Source organism: Thunnus thynnus, chromosome 23, assembly GCF_963924715.1.
Source record: "Thunnus thynnus chromosome 23, fThuThy2.1, whole genome shotgun sequence".
NCBI lineage: Eukaryota > Metazoa > Chordata > Actinopteri > Scombriformes > Scombridae > Thunnus > Thunnus thynnus.
This window is the reverse complement of record NC_089539.1, coordinates 18,052,360-18,069,542: the sequence shown is the minus strand read 5'-3', so window position 1 is coordinate 18,069,542 and position 17,183 is coordinate 18,052,360. Positions and strand designations below refer to the sequence as shown.

At 40.8% G+C, this 17,183-nt stretch overlaps 1 protein-coding gene across 3 annotated transcripts in view; it reads left to right on the top strand.

Annotated features, from left to right (window-relative positions):
- si:dkey-97m3.1 (fatty acyl-CoA reductase 1) overlaps positions 1 to 17,183 on the top strand; it is a 60,290-nt gene that overhangs the window by 8,750 nt on the left and 34,357 nt on the right. For all 3 annotated transcript variants that reach the window (XM_067581066.1, XM_067581067.1, XM_067581065.1), the window contains one exon: positions 16,018 to 16,305. In XM_067581066.1, coding sequence (XP_067437167.1) covers positions 16,018 to 16,305 — 288 coding nt within the window. Of the gene's footprint in view, positions 1 to 16,017; positions 16,306 to 17,183 lie in introns of those variants that run through there.

Here is a 17,183-nt window from a genome sequence, read left to right as displayed (position 1 = left end):
ACTACACAAAAGTTGATTTGTATAAGAGACGGTTCAGCTGTTGAGAAACGGGCCACCCATGAGTGAACCGCAAGTTTATGATCCAATAACCTCTCAGCACTCATCAGAGGAGGCAAAAACATCAATTTCATCTGCAAAAACAACTGTTTTCACATAGTTTGAGAGCTGGTTTTGGCAGCTTAAGTCATACACAGTAGTCTGGACATTGTCAGGTTGTGCAAACACAAGAACATCAACAATTCCTGGTAGAAATTTTATCCAAACACTACAGATTTGCCCCATTGAATAGGTGATCTGATTTGATATTGAAGCTTAAAAAAAAAAGAAGTAATTAAAGGCCTCATGTGATGGTGTGTGTACTTCCTTTTATGTGAGGAATTTCCTGTCATGGTTTAGAGATAAAAACAACAAAGGTTCTAATCTGTAAACCAGTTTGGTGCCAGTTACAGTGAGGACAGAGAAGTTGTTTGGATTGGTAGAAGCTAATGGATGATAACGGCCACTAATGCAGAATGAAAGGAGGAGATATTTATAAGAGTGTCACTCCAAGAAAGGACCATTTTCTTGAAACCATCGTCGTCATCAGCTGGTAGAAACGTTCATTAGAAGCTTTTAGAGTGATGTTCACACAAGGTTTGTATGAACTGAAGCCAAATGCTTCAAAGGAACTGAAGTTGTTTGCATGATGATGTTGATATATTAATGTTCAATCAATCAGTCTAATCGATGCCACTGAGATGTTTTTACCTCCTTGTGATGACGGTTTTAAAGTCAAAGTGAAAGACTGAAACGCTAAATATAGATCTGAGTTATGAGTAACTTGATTTACAGGATGTTTCATTTGATGTTTTTTCTTAGAGGGTGTTGTAATGTTTTTGAAATGAGATTTTTGGCTGTATTGATTACCTAACTGCTGTTAAAAGTATTTCTGCAACCAACAATTACTTTCATTATTGATTAATCTGCCGATCACTTTCTTGCCTTTTATAAAAGGTTAGAATTGTATAAAAATGCCCACAAGTCCCTGAAGTTGTTTCTCCATCAGTCTAAAACCCAAACATACTGAGTTTACTATGACAGAAGAAGAGCGTCTCACATTCGAGAAGCTGGAATCAGAACAGTTTACGTTTTTGCTTAAAAATTCATTCAATTATCAAAAGAGTTTTGGATCATTTAGCTGTCAGTCGACTGATCGGTTAATTGACTAATTTTCCTCAGCTCTAGTTTAGTTTTCTACTTTTCAGGAAGGTGAAGTCCCTTTTTTGTGAAGCAGAAGAGATTTTTAAATTAAATTCACTACATAATGCTGCAGGTGCTGCAGACGTTATAATTACCTTCATATATTAGGTGAAGAATAGTACCATGACACATTATCATACAGTATATAATCTTAATCATTGGCCTTGTTCTGAAGGGACTTTTTTAAGTTTACGTTGCTAAGTTTACTTCCTGTTTATATCTGTTGTGGATGCTCACAAACACTTGCGTAATTCACCTGAACAGCAAGAAGTTCCTCATTTTGAGCCGTACGACGGTTGGATTTACATGCATCTTTATTTATCTCCTCAAGACCAGATTCTCCATCATATGAAGCTGCAACTGGACTGACAACACGCTCACGTTTGAGGCTATTCAGCTGCTGTAAGAGTGAAAAGTTTCTTCTCTAAATTGACTCTCATTACACAGTGTCTTTCCCCGGTTAGTGTTATATATGTTTTTAAAGGAGTAGAAAGGATATGCTCCTGGGGCTAATTTGGTGTTGATGCTTGTCTCAGACCCCATTAGGGATGTCTGTGGCAGAGGTGGCCCAACCTTATTGTCTGTTTCTGGGATTTTTTTGGATGTACGCCCAATGCACGGGCAGTATGGCCGACAGCCAACGCAACGCATAGCTTCCTCTTACACTTAGTTTACAGTCTTGTCTTTCACTCAGACCTGGGCATATATATATATATATATCAAACTGTGCATCTCCTCTCACTCGCCTGCTGATTAGTCGAACGTAATTGAGGAAGCAGCAGCTTATTGCGGTTGTATCTTCCGCACAGGCAACACAATGAATTACAGTATCGGCAGGGTGCAGGGGAGATAAAGGCAGCCACTCCCAGCGCCGCTTTGAAGTAAACCATAAAGCAGTTTGTTAAAATGAGAATGCAGGCGGATCAAAGACGGTAAATAGCCCCGTTTCTCTGGTATTTAATAAAGGCCTTTGGCAAGTTGTTATTGACTGTGTGGCCTTTTTTTTAATTCTCCGCATGTGTCTGATGTGCATGTCAAAGCTCTCAATTCTTGCTTTTAGTTTAATGTGATAGCGAAACAATTAGAGCAACAATTTAAACGACTGATCCCTCTTTTTCAGCTGCTGTTTTTTTTTTTTTTTTTTTAAATTAATTTATTTTTTAAGCCACTGTAGCAAGTTGGGAAACAGCTGCTTATTTACACATCCAGCAGACACAGAGCGGCATTAGCACGAGTCGTGTTTCTGGCCACCTGATGAATGTGAGACCAGTATTCACGCTCCTGTTTAGCTGCTAAATGCTCCATCATGTTGCTAGTAAACCAAAACAATGAGCTGAAAGATGCTAAAATGCTTCTTAGAGCTGAAGGGAACTGCAGAGTCGGGTGATGATTCTCAGTGGGGAGATCACTGCAAGAGATGTTTGAGAATGTAAATTAAAGTGAGATACTTTAAGTTTTAATGGACAGTTAGGTACAATAAGAACTAGAGTTGCAACAAGTAGTCGATCAATCAATGAGTTGATTGACAGAATAGAATAATCTCTGGTTTCAGCTTCTCAGATGTGAGGGGTTGCAGCTTTTCTTTGTCATTTGTGACAATAAATCAAAAATCTTTAGGTTTTGGACTGTTGGTCGGACAAAGTGAGCAAATTGAAGACATCGCCCTGGGCTCAGAGAAATTGTGAATGCCATTTTTTTCATATTTTACAGACAAAAATATTAAGAAAATAATCAGATGAATCAATAATGAAGATAATCATCAGGTGCAGCTCTAATAAGAACACTCTTGTATTCTCTTCCTGTTCAAACGCAGCATAAGATCATCTCGAACCCCGAAACAGACGTCACATTTCCCAAACGAGAAGTCAAACCTCACTACCTCACTGTTGGACCACATCAGTCGGGATGGCAAGAAGGTCTGGCTCTAAGTGGCCCCTCCGAAACCACATCCTCTGTCAAATCCCAGGAATAGAGCAGCGTTTCTTTTAATCTCACTGCCCAGTCTTGTACCCAGCAGACAGCCAAAGCTGATTGCATCCTCTTTTCCTTGAAATACACACACACACACACACACACACATGCAAACACACACTCTTCTCCCGCATCATCAACAACAACAACAACTCTGTCCCTCTGGCCCAGATTCATTTGTCTTCTATTCACCAAAATTGGCAACAACTACTGCGCAGTGTTTACATGTTTTAAACGGTGGCTCATCATGTCTAGGAAGAAGTAATGAGTCCGTCGTGTGCTCTTCAGATATTATCACACCTTTTTGTGTTTATTTTAGGAGGGTGATCCCCTTGTGTCACATTTACCCAAAGATAAAAAGATTACGATGGTATGGCGTTGAAATCCTGTTGCATTAATGTATCGTAATCTGTCCACTAGCGGCGTTTAAATCTGAAATAATCTGGATGTTCATGCACTCGTGTTCAAAACCATCAGTGTTTATTGTGGTGTTTTTCCACGTCGGAACCTAATCTGCATACTGAGTGGAAGAACGGATGGATGGATGGATGGATGGATGGATGGATGGATGAGATGCTCTGATGGCTCACCAGTTGACGCCAGAGCTCCCTCGTCATTAATTATAAACCTGGCTGGCGGCAACGAGAGGTGAAGCTATCGGATATGCGTGTAAAGTAGTGCATTACTCGTAGCGTTCACTGGAATCTGTCTTTGCAGCAGTCAGCTGATCGGTCACAGATACATGTTTCCATGCAAGCGAGCTGGTTGTTGTTCAAAAACTTCCAGTCATGAAGTAGAGGATGTATAAGGCTTCAGTTTTATGTGTAACCTCGTGCATGTAAATGCGACGCACACGTCTCAGAAGAGAGAAGATTAAGAGTGCAGAGAGTTTTTCTAATATATCACATGTCACACTGGCAGGTGGAGATAAAATATGTTGTCCAAAACTTTGAACCTGATCTGAAACACATCAAGGAAAAAAAACAACAAAACACTTGATCGCAATGTGAGTTTAAAAAAAGATTAGTCTCTTTTCACTCTGCCTCGCCTCAAAAAACACATTTTTCTCTTCTGATGGGATTGATTATGACACACTGCTGTGTAATCAGAGCTGATAGTGAGTCAGTAGAGATTCACTTTCGTTTTGGACGTATTGACACACTGACTTGAGACTCGCAGCAATAAAACGGGAACCATCTGATATGATTCATTATAAACATAATTTGGCCCTGGGTCAATGTCATGACAGGAAACAGGAACAGGAAATTAATCGCCAACTATTTTTATAATCGATTAAGTAATTTTTTAAAGAAAAATAGCCCAAATTCTCTGGTTTCAGCGTCTTAAATGTGAACATCTTCTGGTTTCTTTAGTCTTCTATGATAGTAAACTAGATATCTTTGGGTTGTGGACTGTTGGTGAGGACAAAAGAAGACATTTGAGGGCTTTGGGAAACGGTGATTGACATTTTTCACAATATTCTGACATTTATAGACTTTGTAACCATGCACACCAACCAGTCAACCAACAGCTCAGTATCTTCAGTCATACTGTATTTAAATAGGATGTGAGCACACATGACAAAGGAAATTAATCCACAGATGTATTATGTTTTGTTAAATTGTTACATTTATCATTATCGAGGTAAATCTGATGATCTATCTTGATCACCTTCAATACAAGGTGACGTCTCCTTAAATCTCTTGTTCTTGTCTTCTGTCCAAAATCCAAAGATATTCAGTTTATGATGATTAAAAACAGAGAAAAAGCAGCAAACTCTCATGAAGCCGGAGCCAAAAAAAGTTCAGAATTTTTTCTCAATAAATGACTTAAAAGATTGATCGATGATTAAAATAATTGCAGTTTCAGCTCCGAGTCAAAGCCGTAGTCATTAATTACAGTTTGCTCGAAATAATTTGGATTACGCCGCTGAAAGCAGGTAAACGACGACATGTTTCCCACTTCCTGCCCCACAGCTAACAGCTAACATGTTACATGGAGCAGGGAAGGCGGCTTCATGGAATCTCTCGCTGACCTTCAATGATATCCTGACCTATCCCTCTTTCCACATTAGGGAAAAGGAGCCTGCAGCGTAAGTGACAGGGCAGCTGTGGCCTGAGTCTGTTTCTGTTTGCATGATAAGAGGCTGAAACTGCCACACCAATTAAGGCCTGTCCCTGTCATCATGGCACGTCTACATATGTGTTACTGTCAGGCTGCTGAAAGCGAGGGCCTTTTGTCAGCCGTCGCGATAATGACCGCCTCGAATGGATCGTCAGCGGCCACCGGGCTCGCCACAGCTGGGCTCCGTGCGGGTGTTTCTATGTCATTTTAAAGAGGTGTGTACCGTCACGTCCGAGGGACAAGACGGCACAGAGAAAATGCATTTTCATCTGTTATTTGCAGGTGTGTGATGATGGAGATCAAATCTTTATCGTGTTTGTTTGTTTTCAAATGTTGCGTCAAATGTAGAGCTGCAACAGTTGACAGAAATTAACTTTTTTAAGGAAAAATGACCCAATTCTCAGTTTCTCAAATATCAATATATTTTCTGGTTTATTTAGTTGTCTATGATAATAAACTAAATATCTTTTGGGTTGTGGACTGTTTCTCAGGACAGAAGAAGACATTGGAGGGCTTTGGGAAACAGCGATTGACATTTTTCACCATTTTTGGACATTTTATAGACCAAATGAATCGTTTTTTACAGCCCTAGTCACATGAGAGTTTGGGCGGCTGCAGCTCAGGAGGTAGAGCGGCTCGTCCACAAACAGCAGAGTTGTCGGCTCTTCCTGTCCAGATGTATCTGAGTGTCCACCTTGCATGGCAGCTCCGCCGCCATCGGTGTCTGAAGGTGTGTGTGTGTGTGTGTGTGTGTGTGTGTGTGTGTGTGTGAATGAGAGCCAAAAAAACTGTAAAGCACTTTGTCTGTTAAGGTAGAAAAGCACTATATAAGTACAGTCCATTTACCATTTGACAGTAGGGCTGCAACTAACGTTTTTTTTCTTGATTTAATCATTCGGCCCACAAAACATCAGAAAACAACAAAAAAATAATCTTATCAACTTCATAGAGTCCAAGATGATGTCATCAAAAGTCTTGTTTCATCCAATTAAAACTACAGAACCCGAAAATGTTTAATTACTACAGTTTTAAGATGCAAATTTTCACATTTGAGAAGCATAAACAAGAGACTGTTTGGACTTTTTACTTAAAATTTACTGGATTAATTAATTATGAAAATAGTTGCTGATTTAAATGTCTGTCAATCATCGTTGAAGCTCTACATGACAAACACTAAACATCTCAGTGAGCAATAATACTATTTTAACACGAGTCTCTTTGACATATTTTCACCAGCATTTCTCTTGAGGGGAAGTAGAGTCCAATACAACATATTCAGTTTGTGTATCTAAAACAACTTCCTTGATAAACAATCATATCATCTCGTTACTTCCTCCTCTGCTTTATCATCATTTGTTCATTGTATGTCATCGCTGGTATTGTGTAATGCGTTTCCTGTAAATGCCTTGACACTGAGCCAGTACACCTGCTATATGTGGATCTTTTGATAGCGCTGGTGCAGCGTTCGCCACAGGAGCATTTAGTGAAGTGATGTAATTTGTTGTTAATCAGGTAACGAAGCCATTTGAACAGTTTTCCATGTAAAAGGATATTTAAATAATTCGCTTTTGATAGTGAAATTACAGCCGTATCTACTGGCAGCCCTCAGGGAAGCCATTCAGAAGGGTGAGCAGGTTTTCATATTGGATGAGCTAATGTAAACTTCCTGTGGACTGGACAGTGTTTCATAAAGGCTGTTAAGATTGGAAGAGTTTGTAGAAATAAGCTGCTGAAGATCATATGTTCAAGCCCTGCATGTACAGACTGTTTTCAATCAAAATTTCAATTTGTTTCGGTCTGTAAAAAGTCAGAAGATTAAAATTCTGTTTCCCAAAATCCAAGGTGACATCTTCAAATTGCTTATTTTGTCTTATCAATCATCCAAAACCAAAAAGATTCAATTTATTATCATAGAAAACCATTAAATATTCACAAATGAGCAGTCGTAACCAGTGAATTTTTGGCACTTCTTTTAAGGAAGCACCTAAACGATTCATTGACTAACAAAATAGTTGCCAAGTAATGTCCTGTGGATCAACTAATGACTAATCAACTAATGGTTTCAGCTCTAGTTGACTTGATATGTTATTAATCAGGCAGTAAATGGTAAATAAATATAGTTTTGTGTGTTTTATGTTGGTAAAACCACATTTGAGGCCCAAGTTATCACTTTAACAGATCAGTTCAGTTACTTTTCACACTCCTGCTGCAGCTGCAGTGTTTTATAATTCAACGCTTCACTGTTTTAATGCTGAACACTTAACAGCCTTCTTGGAAGTTCTCTGTATATTGAATAGGCGGCAGGACGGTTCGTTCTCAAGACTTTTTATTCTTAATCTCACTGTGTTTCTTCAGGGAAAAGTTGAAATCACACACACACAGACTAGAAAATGATAGGCTACCACCTGATCCCTAATTACATCCAAAGTAGGCAGACGGTGTGGTTTGCCGCTCGAAAGAAGCGCGTCGGATTTGCAGTGACCACACGGCGCAGGATCATGACCTCTCGGCCCCGCTGCAGCACTCAGCAGAGTACAGAGCAGCAGTCTGGGTCTGAGCCAGGCGTAAACTGACACCGCAGCGCTGACAGGCTCCGTCACTCAGGGACGGCCGCTGTGATTACAGCAGAGTCCCTCTGACATCAGACATAATGTAGACAATACACTGATGCACGCGTATGCAAACACGCAGAAACATCAGCTCTCAGACACACTACTCAATCTCCCGTGGTCAGATATCTGATAGAGCAACGACCTTCATGTGTAGATGTGAAACTGGCTCATGCTTTAAAAAAAAAAAAAATCAAATTAAAGAGACACTGCTTATAAACCCTTGAAGCCCACAGCTAATATAATTAATTCTAATTAGATTAGCCTTTAGCTCCCTCGGAAAAAAATGAAGTGGAGAAGAAGACCTGCCGGTTTTCGTGCGGTAATGCAATCTTAGGAAAAGTGCTGTGCAATTACGTGGGTTTGTTTTAAGGGGCAATTTCACAACCTTGTATACTGGAGCGGGGGAGTCCAGCTGGAGGATGCAGCAAAAGATGTTTAATGATGCATCATGATGGGAATAGTGTATGTGACTGGTTTATATCTGAGGCCTCAAACTTTGACTTAAAAAGTTTGTTTGCCACGCTACGCTAGCAGCACGACTTTAGAGACGGCAGCTTCCTTTAGTCCACTTTGCCCCAGACTTACTGTACAAACCATCCAACAGTTGTTGAGACTTTTTTAGATATTTCTCTGCATATCTCCCAGCAGCTACTGGATGTAACATCATCAGCTTCCCAAACATTTCTTTCAGTGCCACAATGATATTAACACTCTCTAAACAACCACAACTATTGGATGGATTCCCATATTCCCAAATTCAGTGCAGATGTCCATGATACTCAGTAGATGAACTGTAAGAACTTTGGTTTGACCAAATACCTGCAAACATCATATAATGACACATGTTTTTAGTGCTAATTAGCGAGAGTTAGCATGCTAACACGCTAAAATAAGAACATGGTAAACATTACATTTTCTGGTTTCTTTAGTCTTCTGTGATAATAAACTGAATATATTTGGGTTGTGGACTGTTTTGTAAGGTTTTGTATTAGTTTCAGCCCTAACTAGAATAGGACCAAGGATGGGGAATGCAGTACATTGGCGAAAGAGATCAGAAGCATTGATGAGGATATAATTAAAGCATGAAGTACATCATCACAAGTGGACATCTCTGACTGATGGTTATAATAAAGTCACTCAGCTTTGTGACATTTTTTTTTTTTTTTTTTTTTTACAGGAGCTAATTCATTTTTTCTAATCTTATCATCAGGTCATTACCCCACCCTCTTCCACTCCCTGTGGGTGAAGAGAAAGACAGGACCGGCTCATTTCCTCTCTACTTGAGCCTGTCACAAAGACACGAAACAGAAGACGTTTAAGCACGACTCAGCTAAAGCTCAGACACATAATATCATCCTGCAGTCATTACAGGTGATCCTAATACCTTCTTTGTCGCTCGAGACCCGCTGTGGGGTGGGTGAAGTCTGTACCTGAAGACGCAGGACGTGCCAGCTCCTGTGTTAGTTGTGGTTTCTGTTCTGGGCGTCTCGGATGCTGGATAAGGATGAAGCTCATTCCTGAAATGCTCCACAGTCCGCCAGTCGGACCTGTTTTTGTTCAGAGGTCCTCATGTTGGCACTGGGATGTGAAAACAACTGCCCACAGTGTTAGTACACTTAACTGAGCTTTTCAGAGGGGGTTTTTTCTACACTTTTGGCACTGTGTTATTTACTGAAAGGGACTGACTCTTCCTTTGTGTTGCTAGAAACTGGCATTCAAGTTGACTAACGCTGCCTTAATTATTGGCTGCGTTTTGCAGCATTTTGCTCTTTCTATTTTTCCAACACTCCCCCCCCCCCCCCCCCCCTCCTCCTGCCTCTGTCGGCTTTTGTCCATTTTTAATGGTCTTAACCAGCGTGCAGCTGTAGAGCTCGATTTTTGCCTGTTTCTCCGGCAGCACTCAGCTGACCCACTAATGGAGGGGTTGTGTGAGGAAAGGCCGGAGGCAGCAGAAGGACCGCTGAGCTGCGGCTTAAAACAACCCGCCTCCGACAAACAGCATGGACCTCCTGGGGAGAGAAGCTTTGACTGTAAAAAAAAAAAAAAAAATAGAAAACCTTAAGTCAGAAGAAAAGGGAAACATGAAATAAGGGCAGAGTGCAGCAGTGAGGAAGCTCTGCAGCTTTATACCGCGAGCATCTCTAAACTTTATTTTTGAAATGACCCTGAGTGACTTTGGACATGACACGGTGCTTTTTCAAGATGGCATCATAACCTTAGAAGCACTGGTCCCTTAAGGTTTTATTTCTCGTCCGTGCTGCTCAATTCTTTGACTTTTCCTTTCAAGACGTTATACAGACTCTAAAGACGATGCGCCCTTTATTCATCGCTGATGACACAACGAGGTTAATGCTGTCAGACAGCAAACTGACCTTTGCTCCGCTTGTCTTTTACTATCCGTCTGATTGACGAGGACGAGTTGAGAAATTTACGAGACTGTAAGTTTAGTTGTTTTTCTCATATTGGGAACAATAAACAGTTTTAAAGTTTGTCGCTTATGTAATTTATAACATGATAAAGATAAACATGCTGGCAGCCTCAGGAAGCAGAATGTTAAAGTGTGCATTCATGCGTGTCAGGATACTGTAGTGTGTGTCTGATGTTGCCCTGAACGCTGTTTTCTCCTCTTCATGATTTCTTAAATGGCCGCAGTCTACCTTAGTGGTTCCCAACCTTTTATTACATGTTATGTAAAGAATAAAGCATAAATTAGAGAAAAATCTGTAAAATAAAAATAATTTTTTGTATTTTTTTATTGTGTTTCACCATGTTAATCATCTCATAACCCTTTAGATTAATCTTGCAAACCCTTGTGGTGGATTTCACCCTCAATTTTAGAAAACGGTGGACTAAATGATGTAAAAATAATAATATTTTCATCACAACACTGTGTATTTAACCTGTATACTTATTGATAACTGATCAATAAGTGTGTCAGAGAATGAAACACATCTACTAATGGCACTTTGTCAGGTCATGTTTACATATTCATTGATCAGATATTTCCTAATTTAAGTGATTTCTGCAAAGTTTTTGTTCTGCTGCTTGTTAAGACATCAGAAACCACTTCTGTGTTTAAGAAGCGAGTCAGAAATTAATAAGGAACAATTTTGATAATTAAATCATTTTTCTTTAAGCAAAAATCCAATAGTTCCAGGTTCTAAAATGTGAATAATTTCTGTTATTTTTACGTATCCGATGACAGTCAACGGAATATCTTGAACTGCTGTTTGAACCAAACTTCATCAGGATGGACACTTCTCATTATATTCTGACCTTCTATATTCTGACTTAACGATGAATCATGAAAGCAAGCAGCATAATAATCAATACTGAAATGTATTACTGTTACTTGCAGCTCTAATCATTTATGCAGGATATAGGAGATACTGTATTGACACCAGTATTAAAACATTTCAAACAACACCCAGCCCTTATAATCACATTTGTATTCCTCTGGATGCCTCGACGTAACCAGTTTATCTTCCGTTTCCATGTTTGCTGGTAGCAGAAGGTGACTGGACATCATCAGCCTGACTGACGCGCATCTGAAGAGGCAGGAGGTGGGGTTGTCCGACTTTAAGAAGAATACAGTAGTGTGTGTGTGTGTTTTGAGTATTGCGGATCTTGGATGTGCACGTCCATTCCAACACTTTTCCAGCTGCTGGAACATTTCCATTGTCAGGCGGTAATCTGTAGTGACTCTCAGCCCCCCCCCCGCCCGCCCTCGTCCTCGTGTCTTAGAATTTAATGCTATCGTCCTGTGTGTTGCGCTCCGAAGCACAGAGCAGGAATGTCAGGGGCCTCAGCAGAGGACCTTGACTGTGACCTCCTTTTTTTTTTTTTTTTTTTTTTTATCTGGCTGCCTGTGCATACAGAGTAGCAAATCTGTAGATATTACCTTGTCTGTGATATATAGAAAAAAGGATTAAGATAATCTCTGTTGGAAACGAGTCCATATTTTGAACAATTGTGGATAAATTTATGTAACTCCTCTCAACTTGGCTTCTTTGCTCGAAACCCAGGCTTTAGTTTCTGTTATGCCTCCTTTCCCACTGCAAACCAGTAGAAGAATAAATCAAAAACACACACAACTCTTTCTCTCTGTGTGTGTGTGTGTGTGTAAGGGGGTGTAATTCAATATTTCATGCACAGACGGCAGAATGGAAGGAAAGCAAGTAAATACGAGATAGTTTTGTTATCTGGGCCACGTTTTGACTCATGAGGATTTGTTTTTTTTCTGTCTTCTGTCTTTGGGCAGACTTTGTCGGGAATCCGCAGCCCAGGAGAGAGGATGAAAGAAGCAGAGGAGGGAAAAAAAAAAAGAAAACGCATCTTGTGTACAAATCATGAATCACTAAAAGTGCTGATGAAGCGTCGGTCTTGGCTAAACGTCGCGCTGTTGTTGCCAAGTGCAAAAAAAAAATCTTACAAGTAGGCATCCCATCAAGCCCGCATTTTAACAGGCTCGTTGGCAAAGGTTAGACAGGACCGAGCACGTCTCGTTTCTGTGATTGGATTGGAGAAGAGGATGATGCCAGCCGGAGACAGGAAGATGTCATCCACTCTTCTTTTTTTGCATCGCTCCATCGTTGTCGTGGTTGCACACAAATAAACAGCAACACTGGCAGCGTGGCTGTGAGCTTTTTAGCCCACACGATCCAACACAATGCTTTGATCAGAGACGCGTAGCTGCAGCCGTCCTCGCTCTGAGTCACTGAGGAAACACTGTTGAGGTCACGTGACAGCTTAGACGGCTGTCCGTTATTCTCAGTTATTGTTTGATGGGAATAGGCTCAAAGTCTAAAACAGCCGCCATATAAACTGAAAGAGCAATAAAACCCACAGTGGTGTCATCATTTTCTCCCATGTGGATTATACATAAAGCAAAGCAGTAAAAGATGTTGCTTGTCTTCAAAAAGCTTGCAGCTTCTCTTAATCTGGCTTTCCAACCACAAACCAAAGTGGCCTCGTTGGTTTCTAAGTTCACTTTTTTAGTGTCACTGCCCCAAATCTTGACTTATAAACCATCCAAACGTTGCTTTTCACTTCCACAGAAGCTGCTAGAAGCACAAATATTTGAGAGCTGAAATTCACTGGAATTTAGTTTGTGTATTTAATTCTGCACTAACTCGATGATAAAGTTCTTGTGTGTGTCTGTGTGTGTGTCGGCCACACACTCCCGTTAGTACTCATGTGAATACCACGTCCATGCGCATAAGGAGTTTCTGCAGCCATTGTCCCGCTGGAATAAACACACACTCTCATTTCCTCCAGCGCTGCTAAAAAACCCGCTGTAGTATTGTTGTCTAAGTGGGTTTTGACAGGCCTCGTACACACAACGTTCACCACGTCAGATCAAAGCACTAAAGTGCATCAGTCAACTCGAACTGTTGCAGGAAACTTACCAGGGATGATAAAAAGTCGACATCACATGTTTCAAGTTAATATGAAGTGTATTTTAGATGTTATAAGAGCTGCTATAAAGGAATAGTCCACCAAAAATCTGTCTTTTGAGTATCAAATACCTCACCACCAGCAGAGATAAATACACAGCCTATGTGCTACATCACTGCCTGCTCACGGCACTAAAGCATCACCAGAAATGCTCTATCTCTGCATCTTTGTTGCAGTCCTCCAGAGTAGCGAGCATGCTACCAGCTTTTCAGAGCTGACTTTTCAGAGCCCACAGGAGGGTGAACGTCTGAGACTCAAAAAGATTTTTCACAGTCAATCTGGTGGAGAAGTCTTGACCAAGTTGGCTGGAAAACTAAATTTACATTTAAATGTGTTTTATTTGGCAGTTCAAGCCACAGCAGATCAAGGAGAACCCCCCCAAGTGCCCAGTTTTGTTTTTAAGTATGTACTCTTGGATGAAGTAGGTCCTTTTTAGGCAGTTTTTTAAGACGGGGAAAGGATTCAGTCAACTGAATAGAGTACGCAACTCATTCCAAAACCGAGGGACCACAGGAGAAGCGCCTCGGTTGACAAATTTCTCCATAAGCCAGCTGCTGCTGCTTCTGCTGTTGCCTCAATTCAGCGCCGGGGACGGGGCCCGGTCACGAATCAGTCGACCAGTAGCTGAGCCCGCTGAATGTGGGTACCCGCATCAGTCTCCATCTGTCGTCTTTTTGGAGTAATCAGGAGGACTCCAAACGACCTGGCCTCCCGCCACTGATAAAGCAGCAGACGCAGCTCCTGATTTATTGTATTGAGTTGGCCCAAATAAGCAGACACAGTCCATTACACAACCGCCATTAGAGTAGAAATTGATCCAATTAGGTCGCCATAGAATGAGGGCGGCTGGACATCCAGAAACACGTCAAAAATCACTGAAAGAGTGACAGAGGGCAAGTCTGGGTCACCTTATCTTGAGTAAATGTGTGTCTTTGGAGGGTGAAGCAGGTGTGTGTGTGTGTGTGTCTACGTTTCAGTGTGTAAAAGTCATGGCTGACCGGGGCTTCCGGCTAATGTGGGCTTTAATGTGTCGCCGTGTAAATCTCATCGTGCGAAGGATAACCCTGAGTCAACAAGACAAGCTGCATTCTGAGAAAACTCCCTTCGCACACAACTAAGACCTTGTGGAACGAGAGAGATTACACAAAAAAAAACACAAGTGATAGCCGGTGATGTCAAGCAACGTCTCCACAACAAGATTAACGTGTTCTTAAAGTAACTTTGGGAGCAGCTAATCCAGTTCATTGTGATATTTGGTGATTCACTTGTACATCTACTTGTACATCTTGTACCGAGTTGTCTGATTGAGGGCGATGGTAGGGGCGTAAAGTCTCGGTGTCTCACCCCAGAGGAGTGTATGTGTGTTCATGTTGTGGTGGCTTCAGATGGTTACGTTTCAGTAAAAATGACTTCACTGAAGGGCTTGAAATCAAATTACCCATAAAATACTCAGTGATTTGTGTTTCACTGTCATGTGTGACTTCTTTTGTTAGTTATTTAACTACAATTTGCCTGAAATCTTTTGTTTGGGCAACAGAACAAATCGATTAGTGCTGCAACTAATGATTACTTTTATCTGCCGATTAGATTCTCGATTAATCATTTGGTTTGTATAACATCACAAAACAAAAAAAAATGTCAGAAATATTCAATTTACTATAATTAAGACAAGCAAAGCAAATCAAAGTTGTCAGACATTTAGACTGTAAGTGAGACTAAACAAGCAAATTGAAGATACCACTGTGTCCTCTGAGACACTTTAACACTTCATAGACTAAACAAAGAATCGACCAAGAGAGAAAATAATCATCAGATAATCAATTGAATTGATAATGGAAATAATAGTTAGTTGCAGCCTTGATATAAACATTTGTGCTTTCAGATCAGTCTCTTGGGTATATGGGTTGTATAGTGCTGAAATGAAAATTTAGATGAATAATTTGAAGCAATTTATCAAACACACATGTCAAACAAATATAAAAAAAAAAAAGATTTCCTGTTTTAATCTGTCATCATGATCGGAATATCTTTGATTCACCGTTTGGTTTTCCTCGACAATTAATCAAAAAAAAACAGGCGCGTTTTTAATCTAATGGAAACGGTCATTAGTCGCTGCCCTCACTGCACGCAGACGTTAGATTTCACTACTTGTTTAGAGCACAGCTTGTGCTTGTGGACTCATCACCAGACACACACACACACACACACACACACACAGACGCACGCACACACACGAGCTGATGTCAGCCTGCCCCTGAACGTCGCCCCCTCTCTATCTCCCTCTATGAATATTCATATCATTTGCATACTAGTTGCATGCGTCTTCCAACGCGTTGAAGGTCAGAACAGAGAGATATCGCCCCCATTCCACACTTTGAATTTGTTGAAATGTGTTTTTCTGGCCATAATATATCAAACTGAAGCAATTAGAAGCCGCATACTCACGCATCTTCCTCTTGTTTGTCATCACATCAGTGTGATTCTAGATCACTTCATTACTTGTACTCAGCACTTGCACACAAGCTTCACAAGCACTTCCTGATACAGTATTAAAAGTTTGTGGCTGCCAGCCCTCACATTCATATCCTCCTCCTCCTCCTCTTCCCTCTCACAGGAGCTGTCTGAAGGCCGGGACCTGGACGGGTTAGGAGAGCAGGCAACAGACGGACAGACCAGACTGACGGACATCTGCAGCGGCACAGCGGGCAGCAGCATGGCGTCCGTAGCAGAGTACTACGCTGGCAAGAACGTGCTGATCACAGGAGCCACGGGCTTCATGGGAAAAGTGCTGGTAGAGAAGCTGCTGAGGTCCTGCCCCGAGGTCAAAGCCCTCTACCTCCTGGTCAGACCCAAAGCCGGGCAGTCCATGCAGCAGAGGGTCAGCGACATGATGAAGTGCAAGGTAAGGAATTATTGTGCATTGTTGAATAATGTTTTTACAGTGTTATATGAAGCATATTATAACCTTTTACCATCTGCTGTGTTTGACAAACTACTAGTGATATCAAAAATGAGTATGAACGTAGAAGTATTGATAGATTAAATAATACAGGAACAATATACATCAGTGTGTACGAGGGTAACCTTGAAAATAGGAGGGATGAGGCTCAAGATTAAGATTAAATCTATCATTTTTATTAATGAATTATTATGATTACTGTATGATTACTTAAAACAGTGCATTTACTGTTATTCATACAGTACTAGTGAGTAATGTCGATTAGGTTTGCCTCAATAACGACATGAAAACACATCACACATGTGAGGTTTAGTGCTGCCTCTGAAGGGTTAATGATTGACATCATTTGATGAGCTTCCTATTTGAATCTTATGCTTTCAGGTGAATCATCAGATTATTTTCGCGTCAGAACAACACAAGATAAGAGCATGGCAGACGTTGTTTTGTCTCAAAATAGAGACGAGGAGTTATTTTTAGGCAGCAGGGGTTCCGAATGCAAAAGTTATTTTCTTCATAGACGATGTTACGTGAGTGGCAGTCGCAGCACTTCAAGGGCTCGGGCGGGTATGAAATAGTCCTGGTTGAATCGTCAGGGCGTAAGACCCTGCGTTAGGAAACATCTGGTTATCAGAAAAGTCTACCAAGCTCGAGAACAGAAAAACACAAGCAGACGAGTAATTAGGACTCTCAAGGTGCGTTTTGGTAGGAAACACTGAGCTTAATTCTCACTGACAGTGACAAACAGAGGCTAAAGATCACGTTCAGCAGAAAACTGATAATACAATCAGCAGCTTAAATTAACTCACTCTCAGATCCTCGGT